General features: G+C 39.4%; 2 protein-coding genes across 3 annotated transcripts; one reads left to right on the plus strand and one right to left on the minus strand.

Moving 5' to 3' along the window:
* Positions 1 to 3525: 3525 nt before the first annotated feature.
* On the plus strand, positions 3526 to 5143 carry dio3a (iodothyronine deiodinase 3a). Its single transcript, XM_069151815.1, has one exon. It carries the CDS (start codon positions 3596 to 3598, stop codon positions 4379 to 4381), a length of 786 nt encoding a protein of 261 aa, XP_069007916.1. The 5' UTR covers positions 3526 to 3595; the 3' UTR covers positions 4382 to 5143.
* Positions 5144 to 10084: 4941 nt separating this feature from the next.
* LOC138200015 (protein delta homolog 1) lies at positions 10085 to 20310 on the minus strand. 2 transcript variants are annotated; one of them, XM_069152382.1, is made up of 6 exons: positions 20081 to 20310; positions 19531 to 19610; positions 19269 to 19332; positions 18625 to 18755; positions 17694 to 17835; positions 10085 to 12613 (listed from the first exon to the last, which is right to left on the minus strand). In XM_069152382.1, the coding sequence occupies exons 2-6, from the start codon at positions 19580 to 19582 to the stop codon at positions 11821 to 11823; spliced, it is 1182 nt and encodes a 393-aa protein (XP_069008483.1). In that variant the 5' UTR covers positions 19583 to 19610; positions 20081 to 20310; the 3' UTR covers positions 10085 to 11820. The 2 variants fall into 2 exon arrangements, with proteins under 2 accessions (XP_069008483.1, XP_069008482.1); XM_069152381.1 differs by having other exon boundaries at positions 20086 to 20309.
* Between the last annotated feature and the right edge of the window lie 764 nt (positions 20311 to 21074).

Here is a 21074-nt window from a genome sequence, read left to right on the forward strand (position 1 = left end):
ATGCTTTTGTTGAATAAGCACACCAGACCAGTAGATGGCATTTCGCCAGGAATGGCTAATATGCATGACCAGATGTTGAATCCCTGCAGAGCACAGACATTTTTAACAGAACACCCTCCTAAATGTATGACCCGAGACTGACTCATTAACACTAATCCCTGTGTGGAAATGGATCTGACAAGGATATATGTGGTCCTTATGTATCAGCATCATAATTTAACTTCTAGCAGTGCAGTCATCGTTTCAGTAGGGGGTTTGAAGGGGGTTTGGCTTAAAAAAAGAAATGTCATTCACTTACTCTTATTCAATTGGCCTATTCTGTTGTTTTTCTTTCTCTGTGTAGTTTTTTTAAATAAATTTTTTATTCACGAATAATTACTATGTTCTGTTTTATTAAATAGGCTGAATGTGGAACTTCATTCTTTTGCTTGTAGCAACCGTACCGACTCGTTATTCTCCCGTGACACAAATCAGACTGAACTTTATTTCTCAATAATATTCAAACAATGTTCAACGTTTATATTGTTTCATTATTTTCCCATAAAAACTGCAGCAAAACAAATATAAAGTTTGAATATCATCTGTAGTGCATGGAATTTTTCACAGGTTAAATACTGAAACACATTTTCTAAAATCATTTTTTTTTATGATTTTAAGATTGAAAATGTTGATCAGACAGTCACTCCTCGTGGTAGCTGATACACTGATAAGCAGTAATGGTTTCTTTCAACCGTGATTTGATGTTTCCTTTTGCATTGATGCAACAAATAATTCCAAAAGCAATTTAAATGTTTGTTAGAGCGTCTTGTGCATATTTGTCTTGTAACTATGAGCTTTGTCAAAAGTGCCTTTCACATTAAGTCTGTGAAATAACTGTGGCAATAAAAAACATGAAGTTAACAAAAGCAGACGCTTAGAGTGCCTGTGTCATCCTACACCGGACTCATGTCGTCTGTCCTCAGGAAATTTTGACATAATAATTAGTTGGATGGAGGAATTGAAAAGCGGGAATGGTCACATACAGTAGGTAATGATAGATAGTCGCTACAGTAGAAAAGTTCAGCATAAACTGCTAGCAGGTAAAATATGAGCTTATGTATGTGAAAGAAACACAGCTTGGTTACCGAATTATTTGCACACACGTAGATTTTGCTGTTGCTGTTGATGTGTAGCCAACACAATTCAAGAAGAGCAGTTTATGAACAATATTTTTATACTGTAATCTTTCCTGAAGCAAAAAAAAAAAGAGCTACAGACATCCAACATAGGACAAATGAAACCTTTCAGACACCGCTAAAGTAGACTATAGTGTCAGGGAAGGAAAAAATGTACCCAAGATTAACATCTCTGATAGTGATAGCTACACTCAAAGCTAAAGTCCTGAAACAGAGGCAACCTCATCCACATCTGTTTAGGTTGGTTCAGACTTAATTTACAAAAGAGCTGCGCAAACTTTAGCCTCAGACCAGACAGGACCTGAGAGGAAACATGAGCAACACATCTGTGGTTTGGCTCTCTGTTTTGATACTTTAAAACAAAAAATGCACTTGCATTTTTATGTTAAATACTCATTTGTGTTGCTGATAAAGTCACTTCTGTGAATAGTGCGGAGCAGCGCTGGTTCAGTTTCTCTCACTGGATGATTCTTTAGACTCTCTGTTGTTTAAATTCACATGCAGCCGGAGCCTCCAGCGGATTTAAGGCAATAATGTGTGAGAGATTTTCTGTACTCTACAGTATTAATGTGAGAAGATGCTTTTAGCCCCTCTATTAGCGTTCCCTGTGGAAATGAGTTTGTGTCGTTGTTTTACATGTACCTTTAGATTGTGTGGTTGTTGTTGTATTTTCTGTGGGTGGATTTTCACTCGTGTTTGTTATGTTGTCCTTCAACTCCCTGGAGGGAGAGACACTTTCTAAAGTGTTTTTAAAAGTTTCTATAAGGTTATTTTGGATTGTCTATCGGAGTATTTTTGTTTTATGAAGGGTTTTAGAAGCAGTGAAAGTGTAATTGCTGTTATGTGTACGTCCATATACACATAAAAATATGATGGAGGCAGCCATAAATGACATTGTTTTCAGAAAACAGGATCCGAAAATGCAGAATAAGGCATGTGAGAAGAAAATGTAAGACATAGTAAAAGAACTGAAATAAAATGTAGGGCTGAGTGAAACTGCAAAACTGTGAATCACGAGTTTAATTTTTCCAACATTGGGATGAAATACTTTGTATTGTATTGTATTTAACCAAAACAGCCATTCATATTTGGTTATATTATGGATAAAAAAAAATGCTCACTTTATTATATCAGAGTAAATATCAATATATTGATAATAAATTAAAATCCTAAGTATGAAATCTCTGACGTACCTGAAGATTGAGAAGGCTGGTGGTGACATTCGTTGGCCCTTAAGAACTGTCTGTGTTCAACAGGTGTGATCTCAGTGTTTGACTGCAGTCCATGAGGACGGCCTGATCTTGTTTCTGTTTCAGTACAGTCCATCGCACAGTCGCTGAGTTGTAAAGTTCTCCTGCAGTCGACATGTCCCCCTGTAATCACAAAAAAACAATGAAAATCACAGTCCAACCAGGTACTTTAAAACAGGCAGGTCAAAGGGATGCTTAAACGTACAGTGGCACGAAAGAAAAATGTGAAGAGGATGTGGGCACACGTTTTTGTTTCTTTTTGGGCTCTCCAATAAGTTCAAGTAGTTTGAGAGGAGTGAGGCCGTGTGAAGGGGGAAACGCGTCAAAACACCCCACAACCAACCAACTGAGACTGTTTTCAACATTCTTTAAAGTTTTATGAGCCATCAGACATCAGCCAGGACACATTTTAAAATGAACTTGGCCCCCTTTACTAAACAAAAAGAAACTAATCACAGAAAGAAGATGATGTTATGTCTCACTGGACTCCACAAACACAAATAAAGTTACTCCAGATTGTGATTAGTGCGGAGGTGTTTGAGCATTGCTGCAGAGCACTGGTACTCCTCTACCCTACAAACAGATGTGTGTCCTTGTGGTTTGAAGGAGGACTGAGGAAAAGGATTTGCGTCCTATGAAAAACGGTTGGTGCCGAGACTGGTTTGAAATTTAAGGTCTCACAAATCACTGAAGGCATGTTTGACTCTTTTTCAAAATTGTGGCTGTTTTCAGACTTTTTAGTCCAGATTTTGTACTTTATTTGAATGATTTTCCTTGCAATTTTTTAAAAACATAATTATGGCGTTAATGATGTTCCATACCAGGACTTTTATCTCACACTGGTGTTTAACTTAGAGTCAGACCAGATTGGATCTGGACATCACTTTTGACAATCATGATTTAAAAAAAAAAAAAAAAAAAAAAAAAAAAAAAAATGTATGACGACTCAGCTCAAATAAGGCACCGCTTGTCTTTTGGCTTCGACTCAAAGCTGTGGAGTTGACAGAAGGTAATCCCCACCATGTGAGGCCTCGGCCCCAGTTTGGAGGCGGGGTGTGATTCATTCAAATCTGCCGGTGCTATAAAGAGGGGAAGTTGCAAGTAACCTAACTTCAACCCACAAGATCGTGGCACAGCGCAAGACCATCCGGGTTGTCATTACAAGTGATAATGAATACTATTAAAGCTATTAAAAATGCAGTAGTTTGTTTCGCCCTGCTGCCCCGGTTTCTGGTGGCAGCTGTCATGTTTTGGCTGCTTGACTTTTTATGCATAAGAAAAAGGGTTTTTATCAAGATGAAGGAGCAGGAGGTCGATGCCATTGATCCTCCTCTGTGCATATCGGACTCCAATCGTTTCTTCAGCTTGGAGTCCCTCAAGGCAGTCTGGCACGGACATAAACTGGACTTTCTGAAAGCAGCGCATCTCGGATGCGGAGCACCCAACACCGAAGTTGTTCAGCTGGAGGATCAGCAGCGCAGCCGGATCCTAGACTACGCGAAGGACAAGAGACCGCTCATCCTCAACTTTGGCAGCTGCACCTGACCACCGTTCATGGCGCGTCTGAAGGCTTTCCAGGGGGTTGTGCAACAGAACGCAGACGTTGCTGACTCTCTACTTGTGTACATCGAGGAAGCGCATCCTTCCGACGGCTGGATGAGCACTGACGCGCCGTATCAGATCCCCAAACATCGGTGTCTGGAGGACAGGCTGAACGCCGCGCAGCTGATGCACCTGGAGGTTCCCGGCTGCCTGGTCGTGGTCGACAGCATGGAAAACTCCTCCAACGCTGCGTACGGAGCTTATTTTGACAGACTTTACATACTGCAGGAGGGAAAGATAGTTTACCAGGGCGGCAGGGGACCAGAGGGGTATCGGATCTCAGAGCTCAGAGACTGGCTTGATCAATACAGAGAAAACCTGGACGAATCCAGTAATCTACTTATTAATGTGTAGATGTATTTTTATATTTTTAGAGCTGCTATTACAAAAACAAAAAAAATGCTGCAATTTTTCAGTATTAGGTATAACGCCATTTAGATCGATTTTCTCCGTCATTAATTGTTTGTGTATTTATTTTTTTTATAAGGTTGGATTAGTTTGTTAAACATTGTAGGATGTCCTCCTTCCTGCCATATTAGACATCTGTATATCATGTTGGGAACCACCCACAAAAGGTTAGTTTGTTTGGACCTTGTTTGTTGGTGAACATGCATTATGTGCGTCAAACGTCCTGTTTAATTTTTTATTTCTTCTCCTTGTGTAAATGCGCCGATAATTAATCTGTCAGGATCCTGAGATGTGCGAATCACTTTGCTCGTCAGTATTGTTGTGAAGTTCGGTTTTTAAACGGGATCAGTCCAGAGAACCGATACTGATGTTTTTCATACTGGAGATCAAAGTGAAGGTTTTCTCTGCCTTGCATGGCGCAAGTCTTTTGTAAATACTCCATTTTATGGATATATTTTTCATTCAATAAAATGCTTTGATCTACTCCAACTTTGCAGACATTTGATTCTATTTTAAACAAAATCCTTAAATTGTTTAATCTCCATTATTGTTGTATGCAAGCAAGGTTGGGAGCTGTTTGTCTGTGTGTTTTCTTTTTTGCAGCAACAGCACACGGTGTACAGATTTGACTGTAATTTGGTTTCTTTGAGGAGAGCAGAATGAATGTTCAATTTCCTGCCCAATAAAGCACAACAGACCTCTCATGGATTCCTGTAAAAATCTCCTTTCTGAAGAGCAGTTACTGAAATTGTGGGAAAGCAGAAAATATGAAATCAGAAATGGAAAGATCTCCCAAAATCTTTCTGAAAGCCTTTTGCACAATTTCAATCCAGATTTCCAGCATTGCACAATTAAATCCAATTTATTTCCAGTTAAAGACCAACAAAGATCATCCAATTACAAATTTTTTCAAGAGAAGTCTTGTTTTTTTGCAGCTCTCAAGTCATTTTCACAACCAAAAAAGCTCACATATATCCTCTGAAATCAACTTCTGCACAAGTTTGGTCTGCGCTATCTAGGTGAAATATCACGTGTATAAATAGTGGTCAAGCGCCTATACAACTGTAGTGACTATAGGTTTAATGCTGCGGTAAAGAAGCCATCACTTGTTTTCCACAGCCCTTTGTTAAGCCTTTGACCTCTTGCAACTAAATGAGGATAATCACACTTCATCCTATTATGCTGAGTGATATAGCCACCTATAAGGGTTTAAACACAAATGTTTTCAGAGCTTAGCGCACCAATCCTACCAGAGAGAAACAGTGTTAAGATCGGAGACTTGTAACAGAGTTCTTGGAAACTTGCGCCTTAACACAGATACTTAGATCCCTCTAAGTATTGATTTAATGTTGGATTATCACTCACATTAGCTTTCAACTAATCTGAAAGCGTGCATAAAATACAATGAAAATCCCCCTTTTTCAAATTGTTCCTGGAAGCAGCTTTGCGGCATAACCCACATAAAAGTTGAAGAAAATCCCCTCAAATGGTTTAAATACAAATCACGAAGCAAGACATCCGCAACTGGGTGCAATGCCTCGGACACAGATGCCTCAGGAAACCAGATATTAACGATGACACAACCTTTGTATGGAGGAACATCTTGTCGGAAGATTTGTTCCAAGTGTGTCCAGCTTTCACAGTGTCATTATTCAGGCAGCTCGGGAATATAAAGCCATTACCTCCAGCCAGGAGGCAAAGTCACAACTGGAACATTAAAGTAACAAAAACACAACAGGCTTTTAGAAACGCAACCCTCATGACAACACCAGGATGCTCATTGTTGTCATAGAGTGGGTCGTTTCACCAGAAAATGGTGTTTATGAATCGGTGCTTGAGACAAATTGAAGTCAGTTTGTATGATATAAATATCAGTTGATGGTTGAACCTAGGCATTGTAATAAAGTGAGAGAAAGCTTTTGTTATGGGTCAGGAAAACAGAATCTCTTGTGTTTTCCCTTTAGATCTGATTTGAGGCAGCAAATAGTCCAGTTTTGTCACTGTCAGGTCTCTGGAATTGGAAATCTAAGCCTCTGCAGACAATTCACATGCTCTCTCCACACCACTCCGTGACACTTTAAGTCAACATATGAGGAGGTATGTAGAATAATGTTGTTGAGCAACTGAATAATGGAATGACTACAATTTTGGCACATTTAGTTTGCAGGACCAGCTCTTTGGCACTTCACCAAACTATTAAAGCTGATGTTTGAATCCAAACACTCATGATTTATGCTGCACTTGTGCCATAAGGCAGTGATTCCTGGTGTGCCCTCCCAAAGGATGCAACATAAGTCACTCTACAGAAAACAGGATCAGCTTTATCGGTCAAAAAACAAGCACTCTGTCTCCGGTTTCCCACAGCTCTGAATGTACTTACATACTTACATTTTTACAACTGACTTATTATCGAGCAGAAATGCAAAACTTTTGTGGAACCAGCTTCTCAAATATCTGGACATTTCTCTGTTGTATATTATTGTAAATGATGTATCTTGAGCTCAGTTGGACAAAACAGACAACTGAAGACATTTTTGGGATTTAGGAGACTTTCTAGACTTAACAAATCTATATAATTGATAGATTTAACAAAAGTTGTTGAGAGACACTGCTGCAGGAAAAGTAGAAGATGTTCTTTCAATCTGAATTACTCGACCATTTGATGTCCTCCAGCAACTATATATTCTTTAAAAAAAACAAAAAACAAAAAAACACCTTTTTTGACTTCATCACAAATAATACTTTATAGCACACATTACTTTGTCTTAGGGAGTGACAAGCCAAAAACATTTGGCACCAGTAACTCCAAAAGAGGGCAGGTCCTGCGCCATCGGGGAACATGTTGCTTGTCTCACTACAGGGCCTTTACATTGACCCAACTTTACTGCTCATCTGGAACACATTTAACACACAGATACGCAGTATTTATGTGGAGCAGACAGCTGACAGAGGGGTACCTGCCGAAATGAAATATAACTTGCAATGTGGCCAATATGCACCCCTTGAATATAAACCCCAATAGGAATTCTTTGGATCTGGATTATTTCCATGTGTGATTTTCCATGGATGTTGAGTTTCATCTGTCTGTGGAGAGTCAGACTGGAACAAAGGGTTAAGGGTCTCAGACTGGGGGTGGGGGGGTGGATTTAACATTTGCAGTTCTGTTTTGTTTTATGACTTGGAGGGAGCAGAACGGGTCTGCTGAGGTAGGTTTTTTCAGCTTCTCTGGTCAGCTTTGAAGGTGAGGGCCCCTCACTCCCTAGGGTCATAACTCCAAAAGTGAATGTCTGGCGGTGGGAGCCGGGGGCCTCTGCACACAGAAAGGTTTCAGTGAAACCAACATGTTAACACTTAACCACGCTAGAAAAAACATTTTTTTGTATATACTGGTAAGAAAAAAAAAATCCCTGAGCTTCCCTGTGGCTGCAGAGACATTTAAAAATTCACAAGGACATACAGACACTATTTGGAAGCTGTTGTTCTCAGTGAAAGTTTATACATGAACTCCTTTCACTGATACAGCTGCTACCAGATATACCGATTTTAAAGGATAGATTTTGTAGGTCAGGGATATGCGGCAACACAGCAGGAGTCTCTGGGACATTTTCCATAAAGCTCAGTCAGCAGTGAGAAATGTTTGGATGTTACACTGAAAAAAAAACAACCCACTGATTGTCACCCAGAAGGTGAACTGAAATAGCGCAGCAACAAAGTGGAAAACAATCTATTATGTGGGACAGGCAGTGTTCATCCTTGACTCTTGTGATGAGCTGTACTGTCGAAATGAAAACTGGGAAACAATCGGTTTACTTTCACATTGTTGCACTATTGCTGTTTTCTTACATTGTATATTTCAAGTATTTTTTAAAAATGGCACTATAAAGACACATTCAATTCAAGAATATTAAAACCAGAGTTTTGTTTAGGTATTGTTGAACACCGGCACGTGTCTTAATTCTATACATGGGAAAACTATCAATAACTTGCAATCTGACTGGTGAAAACAAAGACCCAACATTTTCACAGCAATGCAATCCATCACTCCATGCCCAGCTCTTGGCTCTAGCCTTCCCCCTATTTCCTTTTAGATGGATGACACCCTGTGGTCATACTCTGTGACTACATGGTTTTTCACACATTTTCTGAAACTGCAGGAGCTCAGATAGTTTAGACTAAATCACACTGGGCAGACATCTACAGCTGTTGTCTTTCAGTTGGAAAGCTTTAACCGAGACTGAAATTACTGACTATCCCGCTTTTTAATTCAAGAAATTGTCTTGACGATGGGAGGGCGGAGTATAATATTTCTGTTCACACACGGGTGTCCTGGCAATGGTCTCTTAACAAGATTATGATTATTATATTACAGCGTCCAACACTTTTATTGTACTGGAATTTTGATTCACTAGCTCTATAGCTCTATATAAGGAGTTATTAATGCTTCAAAGGCAACTTGGCACAATTGTAGCTAAAAACAGCCACCAGACAAAATCATGTTAAATATTCCAATTTTAAAGCCCCTGCAGACTCGCTGTGTCCCTACACAGGGAGACAATGACCGAGCCTTTGTCTCAGGACTGTGTGGCAACTGAGCCTTATTTCCATCACCATCTTTTTGTGTTTGTTTTTTTGCACCTATAATTATTACAGTGTGGTCAGACTAAATTTCGCCTGTTGAACTCAAAGACTGTTTACAGGCTATGGTTAAAATGTACACACACAGTTTATCAAAAAGCAGACAGGACAGCTTGCAAACATGAACTCAGAGTTGTAAATTAGACAGATTCTTAGCAAGCACTATTCTGCCATCACTTCTGTCATTGTTCTTGTCCTTCAGGCATGCAACATCCCTCCTTCTCCACTGATTGTACCATTTCACTAATCAGAAAAAAACCCCAGCATTTCAAGTAGTTGGACATCAGAGAAACTTGCAATCCTGTTTGTTAAAATTCAAACTGAAGTACTCATTAAATAAGCAAAAGAGGTGCGTCAGTTTTGTGCATGGAAACCTGATGTTTTATCATTTATCAGCACATAGATAATGATACTATTTTCCAGCACGGCTCCACCCGAATTAGACATCTTATCAGACTCAGTAATTGAGAACACTCATATCAAATTCAAAGTATTTGATCCTACTCGTACACTGCACACGCTTGTGTTTTCCAACGTTGTATGCTTTATGTAAAAAGGTATTAAACAAAGACGATCTGTGGTGATGCAGCTGTATTTTTTTGCACAGATATCCCACTTGGTGCCATAGATAACAGTCCACAAGGTGGAGCCAGAGACTACTATCTGAATCAGTCGTACCTTTGGGGACAGTTGAGAGGTGCAGACAAAGTCCATGTTATCATTCAGTTGATAATCATCGAGTTGGCCCTTGGAAGAATTTTCCAAAGCATCACAGGGCAGGAGAGCAGATGGTACCACTGATTTGGGAACAGGTAAGTGCGGTGTGGGCATCGGCTGGACTTCACACTGTAAAACATCTGATAGTGTATTAGCCTTGCAGAGAATCTGATCTCGTCTTCAGCTGCCTGTTGTGTCGAGACAAAAGCAGCTTAAAGGGAGACACTCAATATAAATCTATAAATCAAAACAGACGAACTCAGATGGTGATTACATAAAAGACAAATCACCTGGGTGTGCAAGCATGTTTCCCTGCATCCATCTTTGTCCAATGGAAACTTTCTTGTATACTTTATTTAAAGTAAAAGACAACAAAACATTTTCTGGCAAAACCACAACAGCAAATAATCTCAGAATAAATACTCATAGGTCACTGTCCACACAGAGGATATGCCGCTTGTAAAGCATTGTTTTACTTATAAATCAGAAATGTAACTCTGTAATGTGTTGAGCACAAGATAACCACCCGAACAGAGAATTAGAATAAACAATGATCACCATATTAACAGCACCACAAGTGGCTGAGGGGGATTTATTGTGAGGGCTGCACCCTTAAAACCTCAGTAATCCCACATACTTCACATACAATGTGTTCCACATGTTAGACTGTGTATTTACTATGTAAAAGACATATGCTTTCAATATTTTTGACATTTAGTATTCATGATAATCACTTTTCCTGCATCTCCAGGTGGCCATCTCATGCATTAGGTAAAGCAATAACATTTAACAGGTGTTACAGTATTGATTTCACGGCTCTGGACGGATGGTGCAATACCTGTGAAACTCCGGTACTGACAGTGAGAGGCAATGTTGGAAAAGCTCATAAAATCTAAGAGATTTTAGTTGCAGATGAGGTTATAAAATGATTAATCGGCAAAGAGAGGACAGTCGCTGCATGAATATAAATAGATGGAAATTACAATACAAAGCTGCATATCTTGAGGGACTGTGAAATAAACTCTGTCTTCACATCAGATTTGACCAACATTTGGAAATTGGATGGTATCAGAGAAATTAAATTAGCTTTTGTTTCATACAGTAACACATTTATATGAAATGATCTTATTCTGTTAAAACCTGCATGATTTGAACAGCTGTTTGAGTGGCATGGAATCTAATTACACAGGTTAACTGCACATACTGTACAAACTCACAATATGTATTTTGGCATTTACTAAGACATGACAAATTTACAATATGATGTATGGAGATGGGTTGGGCAACAACTAATCCTTGTTTCCATTATTTAATGATCTACTAAGTACTAAATATATTCATTGGTCCTGATTTTAACTGACAGATCACCCACAGAAGTTTCAGTTTTTCTGTCATATTTGATAAAAAAAAAAAAAAAAAAAAAACACATCTCATTCTGAAAACTGAACAGAGAAAAGGTTTGTTTTCTTCAATAATGACTAAATAATAAAATATTAGATTGAATGTCTGTCAATTGACTAATTAATTAATGGATGCAGGTGGTTATAAAATCAAAGTACAATTTGTTAAATACAAAATTAGTGGCACCGGTTTAATTACAAATTCTGCAAGAAAATGTGTCTGTCACTGCCTAATTTAAATTTAAATTTATTTCTCATTCTCTAATATGACCTCTACTGTTCCCTCCCAAAGCAACTTGTAAAAGAGAGGTCAAATTTTAAAGGTAGGTTTCAGAAATACCACACAGTGACATCTTTTAAAGAGCTATTAAGCTATGTGCTTTGTGGGAAAAGATGTTTTTTTTTTTTTTAATTATATATAATGGGGATGTTTTTTTGACTGTAGGATTAAAAGTACATTTTCAATCCTGTGTCATGTAGAATATACATTCAGACATATTCCAGGATAGTCCAGTATCTCTCAGGTTATAAACACAACTGTAAAACATTTAGAGTATTTCATTCGCTGCTATTTTAGGACATTCATATTGGACTCCTTCCAGAGGGAGCAGGGAAGAGGGAACGATTATTTAATCAGATAGAAGTGTAGTGTCTCCCAAAGCTGGTGAGTCTAATCTTCTCCGGCAGGATGATGTTTACTGAGTGCTCTGGCTCTTCCTGGCTTGTGCTGCCAGCTTCTCTCAGCAGGTGTTCCCTTTGCTGCCGAACAAGCTGGCTGTACTTGGCGTTAGCCAGCCACGTCTCACAGCGGCCAAAAAACACAATGCCCGTGGTGCCCAAGATGACCAGGCAGGTGAGCAGGGCCAGCATGCCGAAGCAGACCAGCTGACCGTGGGTGACCAGGACGCTGGAGGAGTGGACGGTCTCCTTCAGGGTGATCTTGAGCAGGTCTCTCTCAGGCGGTCTGAGGAGCTTGTGGAAGGCGTGAGCAGGGAGGGAGTAGTGCTGCGGCGTCAGAGCAAACAGTCTGTGGTCCGCAGGCCTGGTGTCAGTCGGCTTGGGCCTGGTCTTCGGTCTGTGGTGCAGGGAGCATGTGGGACCTGTAAACCATTTTTGGCAAACGCACCGGAAGGTTCCATCAGGTCGATCGACACAGGTGCCCTCATTGGCGCAGGGCCGGCCGGCACAGGGAGAGAGGCTCGGTGCGGTGCCATTACAAGTGAAACCAGTGAAGTTGTGTGGGCAGACGCACGTGAAAGCCAGGCCATGGTTAGTACAGTTGCCACTGTTGAGGCAGGGGTTAGGCTGGCAGCTGTCAACGCTGAGGTCGCAGAGGTCTCCAGAAAATCCAGGGGGACACAAACAGGAAGACGAGGCTGCTGAGCCGTCGGCATCCATACATGTGCCTCCGTTTTGACAAGGAGAGCTGGAGGTCAGAGCAGCACAACGTGAATTTACAGCAGGGAGAATAGGGTCTTCTATCTAGAACTCAAGTTTAGTACAGTATATTTTATCATGTGGTTATAAAGCAGCAGCGAAAGAATGCTTCAATCCTATAAATGTAGACATCAAAAGGTAGATTTCAATGGGACTTTTTCGAAGTCCATAAGTTATTGTATATTATGTGACAGCTTTTTGTTTGTACATAGTGAAAAACCAGTCTCTTTTAATGTGGTTAGTTAACATTTTTCAGAGAAAATATATATGAGAGTGCAAGTATTAAGTGTTCCCTAAGCCTAAATCTTAATTGACCATTTAACAATCCATTTAAATGATAAGAAAATTTGTTCTCAGAAAGCTAAAAACACGGTTGTTGTGTGAAGTCATGAATTGACTTTGGAGATACCTGTTTTTTGCGAGAGCGGCAATAACAAGCAGAGCTGCAGAACAACATTCTCTCTTTTTTTTCACTTAGAAAAAACAGAGGCCTGTTTGTGTTTTAATATTAAAGCTCTTAAAGTTAAAAAAAATATGAGAGAATATCCTTACGGTAGGTCAGACATCAACTGAACCAAAAATTGCTTTTAATCATTTAGTCATGTTTTTAAATACCAGCTTTCACTGGTAGCCTGAACATAACCTGAATTATCATGACTGAAGTTTTGCCCAAGAAAGCAGCACAACAAGATTGTGAACCAAAAAAACTTCAGACTTCCTCAAATTAACTTTTTAGGATCAACCCAAATAATTTGCCCTAACACATCTCCACTGGAAAGCATGCAGTTCGTGATTATTTGTACCAGCTTTTTCGACTAAAGTAAAATTATTCCTTTTTCCATTTGAGCTCCAAAGGCAAAAGCACATACTTCAGCCTATGTACTGCTGCAGCTCTTGGAAAAACTGATCCAAGATCCTTAAAGCAGCAGCAGACAGAAGTAGGGTTTAAAATCTTGGGGAAGAAATGGTTGTTAAAGGCGCAGTCTAATTTACATTTAGATAAATGTGTGTTTGCTGAATGAGTCAGTGGTCCACTGATGAAAGCTGTTGCATTTGCTGTATACAAACTTTATGAGCTGGGCAACAAACTGTAAGTGACATGTTTCCATCGCCCAGCAGGGGTTGTTCTGCCAAAGAGGGTAGGCGGAGCTCACGCAACAGGCTTGCTCCTCAACTGCCAACGGACTGACACCACATAGATGGCAATGATATTACTGCTTATCACTGTAGATAGCACAAAGGAACGAAACCTGGATCTTTGAGATTGTAACTCTAGTAAGCAGTCATAAACCTGTTTTTAATGTGTGGTCTGGTCAGCCTTGAAGTTCTGTCGGTCTACTCTTTCTCTAACAAACACCACAATCAAAGTGAGCTATTATATTTACGTACTTTTATCCTCCATGATTAAAAATTTACATCAGGATTACTGTGACTGTTGCGCTGTCGCAGAAAACTGTTGTTAAAACAAAAGATTTTAAGCAAACTATAATCAAAAACTGCTATAATGCCATACAGTAATATTTGAAGATAATAATGAACTGCCCCTAAGAATTATTTAACTCCGCATTCATCTGATGAGTATAATCATGATTGATTGGTTATTCCACAGGACAATACATTTGTAAAAACAGGAAAAAGTGATAATGCTAAATTTGCTCAAATCCAAAGTGAAGATATGAACTTGCTTGTTTTAATCAATCAATCAGCAGTCCACCATCTAAATATGTTCAGTGTGCTATATCATAGGGAAAATAAAAGCAGCCAATTTTCTACATGAAATATAAAAATACCAATAAGTGATTAAACTACTGACTGCCTCACATCTAGAATAATGCTTATCAATAGTGTAATGTTGATTTCTCCCAGCACTAATGAAAAACTGTATGGCTCATTTTCAGCAAATAAATAATCTGTACCATGAACAAGATATAAAAGAGGTCTCTGGTCATGCACCCACAAATGCAGCATATCTGATCAATGCAGCCATGCCTCACTAAGTGCGTGCACAGATGAAAACCTGGGATAAGAACTAATCAATATATCTAATAGTAGCTTGTGTAATTACACAAGTCCTCAACACTGTGTCTCGGCGAGTCAAAAGAATAATAGCTCTGCCAGACTTTTCAGACATCTCTGGTGCCTCATAGAGGAGCTGATTAATGAAACATAATGCAGACCTTTTAATGGAGACAAATACTCCTCGAATACTAGCGAAGCTCCTGCCGTCTCACTGTGAAAATTTAGACTCAAATAATTATTTTGTTCAAGGAGGAGGAGAGCTGACAATTCACTATCAATGATTCGTAGGCTATTGGATTTTTCGGTGTATCATTCAAGTCGATAACAAGGCAGCCTGACAGAACAAACATTGTGGGGTTCAGAGTGTGGACGGCTGTGTCAGCTAGCTGCATCCCCAGAGATCCTTTCATAGTCATCTGATGGGCAGCAGGAGGATCCTCCACGGATCAGTCCTATCTGTAATCCAGCGGCGGACAGGCAGTTTCTACAGCTTAAAGGAAAGCTCCACTGGTTTTGTTTTAGACATTATGTCAGACAGCGAAAATGCTCTAGAGGGATTTTGTTTCAAAATTTGTGTTTGCTAAAGCTTACTGTATTACCAGAATCTACTACAAATGCTGGACTTGGACTTTGAAAGACCTGTGAAGGTCGGTTCTCCTGGAGGACCTGAACGCCTGTCTGAACCTGTCTCCAAATGAGTACAAAATGAATGTCCTGATCAAGAGTTTATCATCAGCTCACAAAGTCAAACAATTCCGTGAATCTGCCCTCAAACATCTTAAATAGTGGTAGATGTCGTTACTCATTTGGTAAACTTGAAATTTACCTGTGAAGCTCTGTCATGTCAGCGCTCTTGACTCAAATAAATGTTGTGAGTAGATTTTTTTTTTTTTTGCCTTCTATATACAGTCCCGTAAATATTTGGACACGTCATCTAATTAAAACATGTGATAATGAAAACTATATTAAAGTGCCATTTTTAATTTGAGGGAATTTCCACCATTATAAAAAGAAAGATAGTGGGAGATATAACCCTTTTGAAACACAAATGTAATTGAATAGGATCAAAGGAGGTCTAACTAAATTATTATATTTAATATTTCTGTGAAAGCCCTTTCCCGTCAGTGAAGTCTTAGACCCACAGACCTGAGTAGGTGATTTGAATATCAAATCCCTTGTGATGCTCTTCACCTCCACGTTCAGCTCGTGCTTCAGACTGCCTTCAGTCTGGACCTCAAGAAGTGGAATTTCAGCTGATTTTCAGACTGAGATCAGGTGACTGACTCAGCCAGTCGAGGATATTCCACTTCTTCACCCAGAAAAAGGCTTCGGTGGCCTTGTAAGTTTAGGATTCTTGTCCTCTGCTTGAATGAAACAAAGATATCCCATGGGTTTTCATGGACTGGGCTGAATCTGAGCTCACAGAATGGGCCTTTCTGTTGACCGGGGGTTTTGCAACTTGTGGTAACTCTTCTGTGGTAATAATCATGAAGTTTTCTCTTGATTGTTGACAAGGAAACAAGCTCACCAACATCCTGGAGATCATTCTTGACTTGCTGTGTAGTCAAGGAGCAGTCATGCATTTTGTTAATCATGCAAATGATCTGTGAATCATCCACAGGCCATTTGCTTGTTTTCCTGTGCACACCTGTTTTTACTCAACAGCTGATTTTGCAAAAGAGGTTTCCATTGATATTTTCTGATAGATATTCTCATTTTTAACCTCATTATTGTCTTCCTCACTTCACATCAACCATTTTATTCGTCATATTGACGGACAACTTCACCTCATTCTAAATGTCAACTATCGCGTGTGAGGTCTTCAGTACACAAATTAACATTGAAAACACACACAGCTGCCCAATAAATATTTAGGAGTCCAATTACTTTTGAACTCGGTGTTAAAAGGGCTGTATCTTTAACCGTTCTTTCAACACTGATATGCAAATTAAAGATGAGAATTAGGCACTTCAACATAGTATCTATTGTTTTATTTTAAATGAAATGTGCCGAAGCACAAACCATGAAGAAGAAAAACATTTAACTGCCCAAATACTTATAGCTGGGACCCCCTGAAGGCATATTTCTATTAAATAGGTAATGGTAATATGTCGAGGTTCTGAATGTCTTTGATACTGATGTAAAGTAAACATCCAGCTGGCTGAAAGAAGGTGGAATTCCAGGTCACATGCTCTATGAAGTAGGTTTTGAAATGTGATAGCTGTGTCAAGCGATTATGATATATTTGATCTTGAAATGTTGAATTTAAAGCTGAAGTGGGATGCAGTTTATGATGCTTCACCGGTAAACATAGCCAGCCACTGCATAAAAGTGTCAACAAGGGAGGAACACAACAAACATGCCATGCAATGAATTTCTTAGAAATTCTTCCTCACTGCATCTGAGGATTCTTGTGTTTGATATATAAGCAGAATTTAATCAATTACGTTTTTTTTTGTTTTTTTGTTGGCTAAGTAAGCTTCGTCATATTAAACAGGGTGATGATCTATCACTGCTGTGTCCACAACTTGTTGCTGCTTTCATACAGGGACAACACATTTTTTTTTATTGTAAGTTTAAGTATTCCTGGCCCTGAATCTGTGCACCTTCAGTTCCAGTTCAGTTCAAGTAGTCTCAGGTGCTTCGACCTGATATACCTACTTGCATGTACACTGTTTTGTTGCTATTTTATGCAGTGTCATAGCGCTACACCCCAGAAAAATCTTTGGATGTAAGTTCACTCTGATTCAGTGCTTGTGGGGAATTGTATCAAAACAAGAGTCCCTGTTTATGTTACAAAAATGTGCAACCAAACTGTCTACTGTTTGTGCAGTTAGGAAAAGTGAACATTTTCCCTACCTAGAACTATCGGCTACTCTTAACTGCAGTGAGGTGGTTTTGATTGGCTGCCTTGGCCATACACAAAGAGCTGACAGACATTGCACCATGTATTGATTATTGGTTCTAAAGATAAACAAACGTAAAGAAGCTGTAAAGAAGCAGAGTATTACTTTACTTAAAATATAAACTAAAATAAAAGGTACTGGTACCCATTCGACTTGCAAAGTCCCCTCTTCAGGTGGCAGTTTTCTCCAGCGTTGCCATGGGGACAGATGCACAGGTATCCCCCCTCTCCTGTCTCTATGCAGGTGGCATTACTAGCACAAGGACTGGATGAGCACAGGCGAGTGTCTGTTGTAAAAAAAATAAAAATAAAAAAAAGCATTCTGTTTTTAGATCTTGTGTGCTCTCTCGCTCCCCCCTGTGTCTCTCTATGTCTCTGTGCCTGTCCCCCCCCCCCCTTTGTCTTTGTTTACACACTCCCACTACACTCCCCACCACAGCATCTTGTCACCATGAACAAAACTGAGAACATAACCAACTGCGTTACACAGGCTCATATGCTCAAACACAATAAGAGATAAACTGTGTGCGCTGATAAGAGGTCAAACTGAGCCAGAAGCCAAAAACAAATACATCTTTTTTCTTATTATTATATTCTCCTCTTTGTTCCTGCCTTTGCTTGAGAGTCTGCAAGTATTTTTCTATGCGATAATACTACAGGCACAATTACTGAAATCTTTCATCTAAATAGGGCATCTACTGAAATGGTAATGTGACTTTTAGGCTGTTTTAGCAATCACATTTTCACAGCCAAAGTATAACACCTTTAATGCTAAGTTTATAGTCTTGCTTGTCAGCACAAATGCTGATTGTGACAGTTTTTAATGAGGATGTATGCAGTGTTTATGTGGATTCAGCTTTCCATGTTGATGCCATTTATTTTTCTACAGTCTGCTCATGTCTACCCTCACTTCAACCATCTAAAAAATACACTTGGCTATATTCTCCAAAGACCAGCTTCCTACGCTGGCAACCTGTGTCCCTGCAGCTCTGTGACTCACCCTAACCTCCGGTATGTCAGGAAATGGGGGCAGATGTAGGAGATACTAGCGTCTGGGGGAGCTTAATGAGACTCACCTTGGTCACACAGGCTGCCCACCCAGCCCTCCTTGCAGATACACTGCCATGCCTTCTCACATGTGCCGTGGAGACAGCCAGGGAAGGGCACGCACTGGTCACAGTTGTCTCCTTGCCACCCTGGTTTGCACCTGAAAGAGGGGGTAAAAAGGCAAATCCTGTGAACTATTAATAAACCCCCCAAAGAGCTTTGCGGTCCTGCTCTTGTCCTCATAATGCCTGCATGCTTTTCCATTTAAAGGGAAATTAAAAATTAAAGTTATCTTTGATTATACAGTGATTACTTCTCTGTAAATACTCACAGTGAGAGAATACAATCATTTTGGCACAAGAGTAGATCGAGTAGCTTTTGCCAGAAAATTATTTCAAACTGGGAAAAGCTTTGTAACCAAAAGCTTTTGAGCTATCTGTTAGGACAACAATGATTTTTACTGTTCAAACAGACGACTGATTTGGCTGTTGACGGAACACAATACAAGTGCCAAACAAATGTAGAAAGAAAAAGGAGAGGGATCCAGTTGGCTGGATTGTGATTGCATTTTTGTTATTGAGGAAAATGTACTGCTCTAGCGATTTATGGAAATAAGGTTGCAAAAGCCCAAAGGATATAGGCTATCATCTACACAGGAATCTGAGATCATTACCTGCACTTCCCTGGCTTCTCGCAAAACCCATTTTCTGAATTGCACCCTGCACTGCATTCCCAACCTTTGAGAAAAAGGGAACAGCAGCATGTTTGCATCAAAAATCCCAAAACACATAAAACATTCAGAGCAATAAAATATTCATCCGTCATACTTTCTTTTCACGCAGAGTAAATGGGCTCAGAGAAGAGTTTGTTTTTCATGAACTGACTCAAATCTCTTGGCGTCGCCTCAGCGGACTTGATCAAAATCTCAAGATTACCTTTGACGATGCTTGTCACGAGCAGAATGAAGACGGCCGCTGCGAGATGCATCGTAAATTCGAGGAAGACCCTCTTTATCCTGCAAAACATGAAGCGGGTTAACTCGCAATAAGAGCTCTGTCAGCGAGAAGAAGCGATATTTATCAATCAATTTATTTACCAAGCGATAACAGTACTCAAAAGTTCAGTGTATACATAGAAAACACACCTTAAATTAAGATTTGAAAGGAAAGCTTTCCAAAAACGGTACATTCTTTGCAGAGCGGTTGGATTTTTTTTTTTTTAGTTAAATATCACACCGTGGGAGATTAAAAACGTAGCCTGACTGTGAGAGTGAAAATCTACCTCACTGCAAATGTAAAGCATTTCAAGAATAATTGAGTGTTTTGTTTTTGCTTCTTGAAAATAACTGATGCAACCTGAAACTAATGCGTCTGCTCCCAAAGGTATCCGTTACGCACAAGTATGCAAAAAAAAGAGAGAAGCCGTTTCATTTCCAGATCTACACATTGTTCATGTCAAACACCTCATTAACTTAAAATCATCTACCTTACCTATGTCGCCTCGGCGCTCTGTCTCCAAGTGTCCTCGATCATATTTGGCAGATTTTTTTTTTTTTTTTTTTTTTTTTTTTTTTTTTAAATCCAAGCGACGTGCTGTTGGAAGTGATACTACAGGTGTACTAGTGGTCTGGCTGCTGGAGGTGAACCTGCAGGTTTTGACGGGACTGCTGCATCGTGCAGCGTCCCAGTGCCGCTCGCTCCTCCCACCGCATGAGGGAGAGTGTGTGCACCAGTCTGACCCGGAGAGAAGCGCGGTAGTTGAAGAGTACATTGACTGCCTTGATGTTTATAGATGCATAGACCCTATTGAAAAGGGAAATCTAAAGTTTGAGTTTCCACCAGTGACGTCCTTCATTTATGTTCAAGCACTACAATGTAAAATACTAAATTAAAAGCAAAATAAATGCATAACTAACTAACTGGTTACGAAATATGCAAAGTAGAAGTATGCATGATGTATCAGAATTTCCCCTTTCAGTGTTACATTGAAACATATTAAAACAGCCTACAGGGTTATTATTACTAATGCATAAACGTGTCAGCAACAGTTGTAGCTGGTTTAAGTAGACCTGACTTCACCTGCTTAATAACAATTTATCTTTATTATAAGAGAATATTGTCTGGATATCCTAATTAAAGTGGGGCTATTATTGTTTTTGGATAAATCAAATCCTGTGAAATGAACTAAAGTGCAACGTAGCATAAAATGATATAATCATGGAAAATACAGGTCACTCAAAACAGAAGTGTAAGAATAGAGGAAATGTATAGGTACATTTCACCAAATCTGACCATCACCATAACACAATAACAAAAATACACATCACGAATACATAAATACCATGAAAGATTTAGAAAGTAAATCAAAGGGCAGCAGTTGAGGAATTAAGATCTCATAAGTTGCATTATCGCAAAGGGTAAATGTCCCATATAAAAAAATTGTACAGAAGTAAAAGTACAGAAGGTTCGAAGGTTATATT

Source organism: Embiotoca jacksoni, unplaced genomic scaffold (genome assembly GCF_022577435.1).
Source record: "Embiotoca jacksoni isolate LCO1_2020_lvr unplaced genomic scaffold, fEmbJac1.0.p SCAF_18, whole genome shotgun sequence".
Lineage (NCBI taxonomy): Eukaryota > Metazoa > Chordata > Actinopteri > Embiotocidae > Embiotoca > Embiotoca jacksoni.

Bases quoted from the DNA above. Each gene is read 5' to 3' on its own strand.
- LOC138200015 (XM_069152382.1), bottom strand. From the start codon at position 19,582: ATGCATCTCGCAGCGGCCGTCTTCATTCTGCTCGTGACAAGCATCGTC. The intron at 19,333-19,530 runs GTAATCTTGAGA...TTTTTCTCAAAG, and splicing joins CGTGACAAGCATCGTCAAAG to GTTGGGAATGCAGTGCAGGG. The intron at 17,836-18,624 runs GTGAGTCTCATT...TTTTTACAACAG, and splicing joins GGGCAGCCTGTGTGACCAAG to ACACTCGCCTGTGCTCATCC.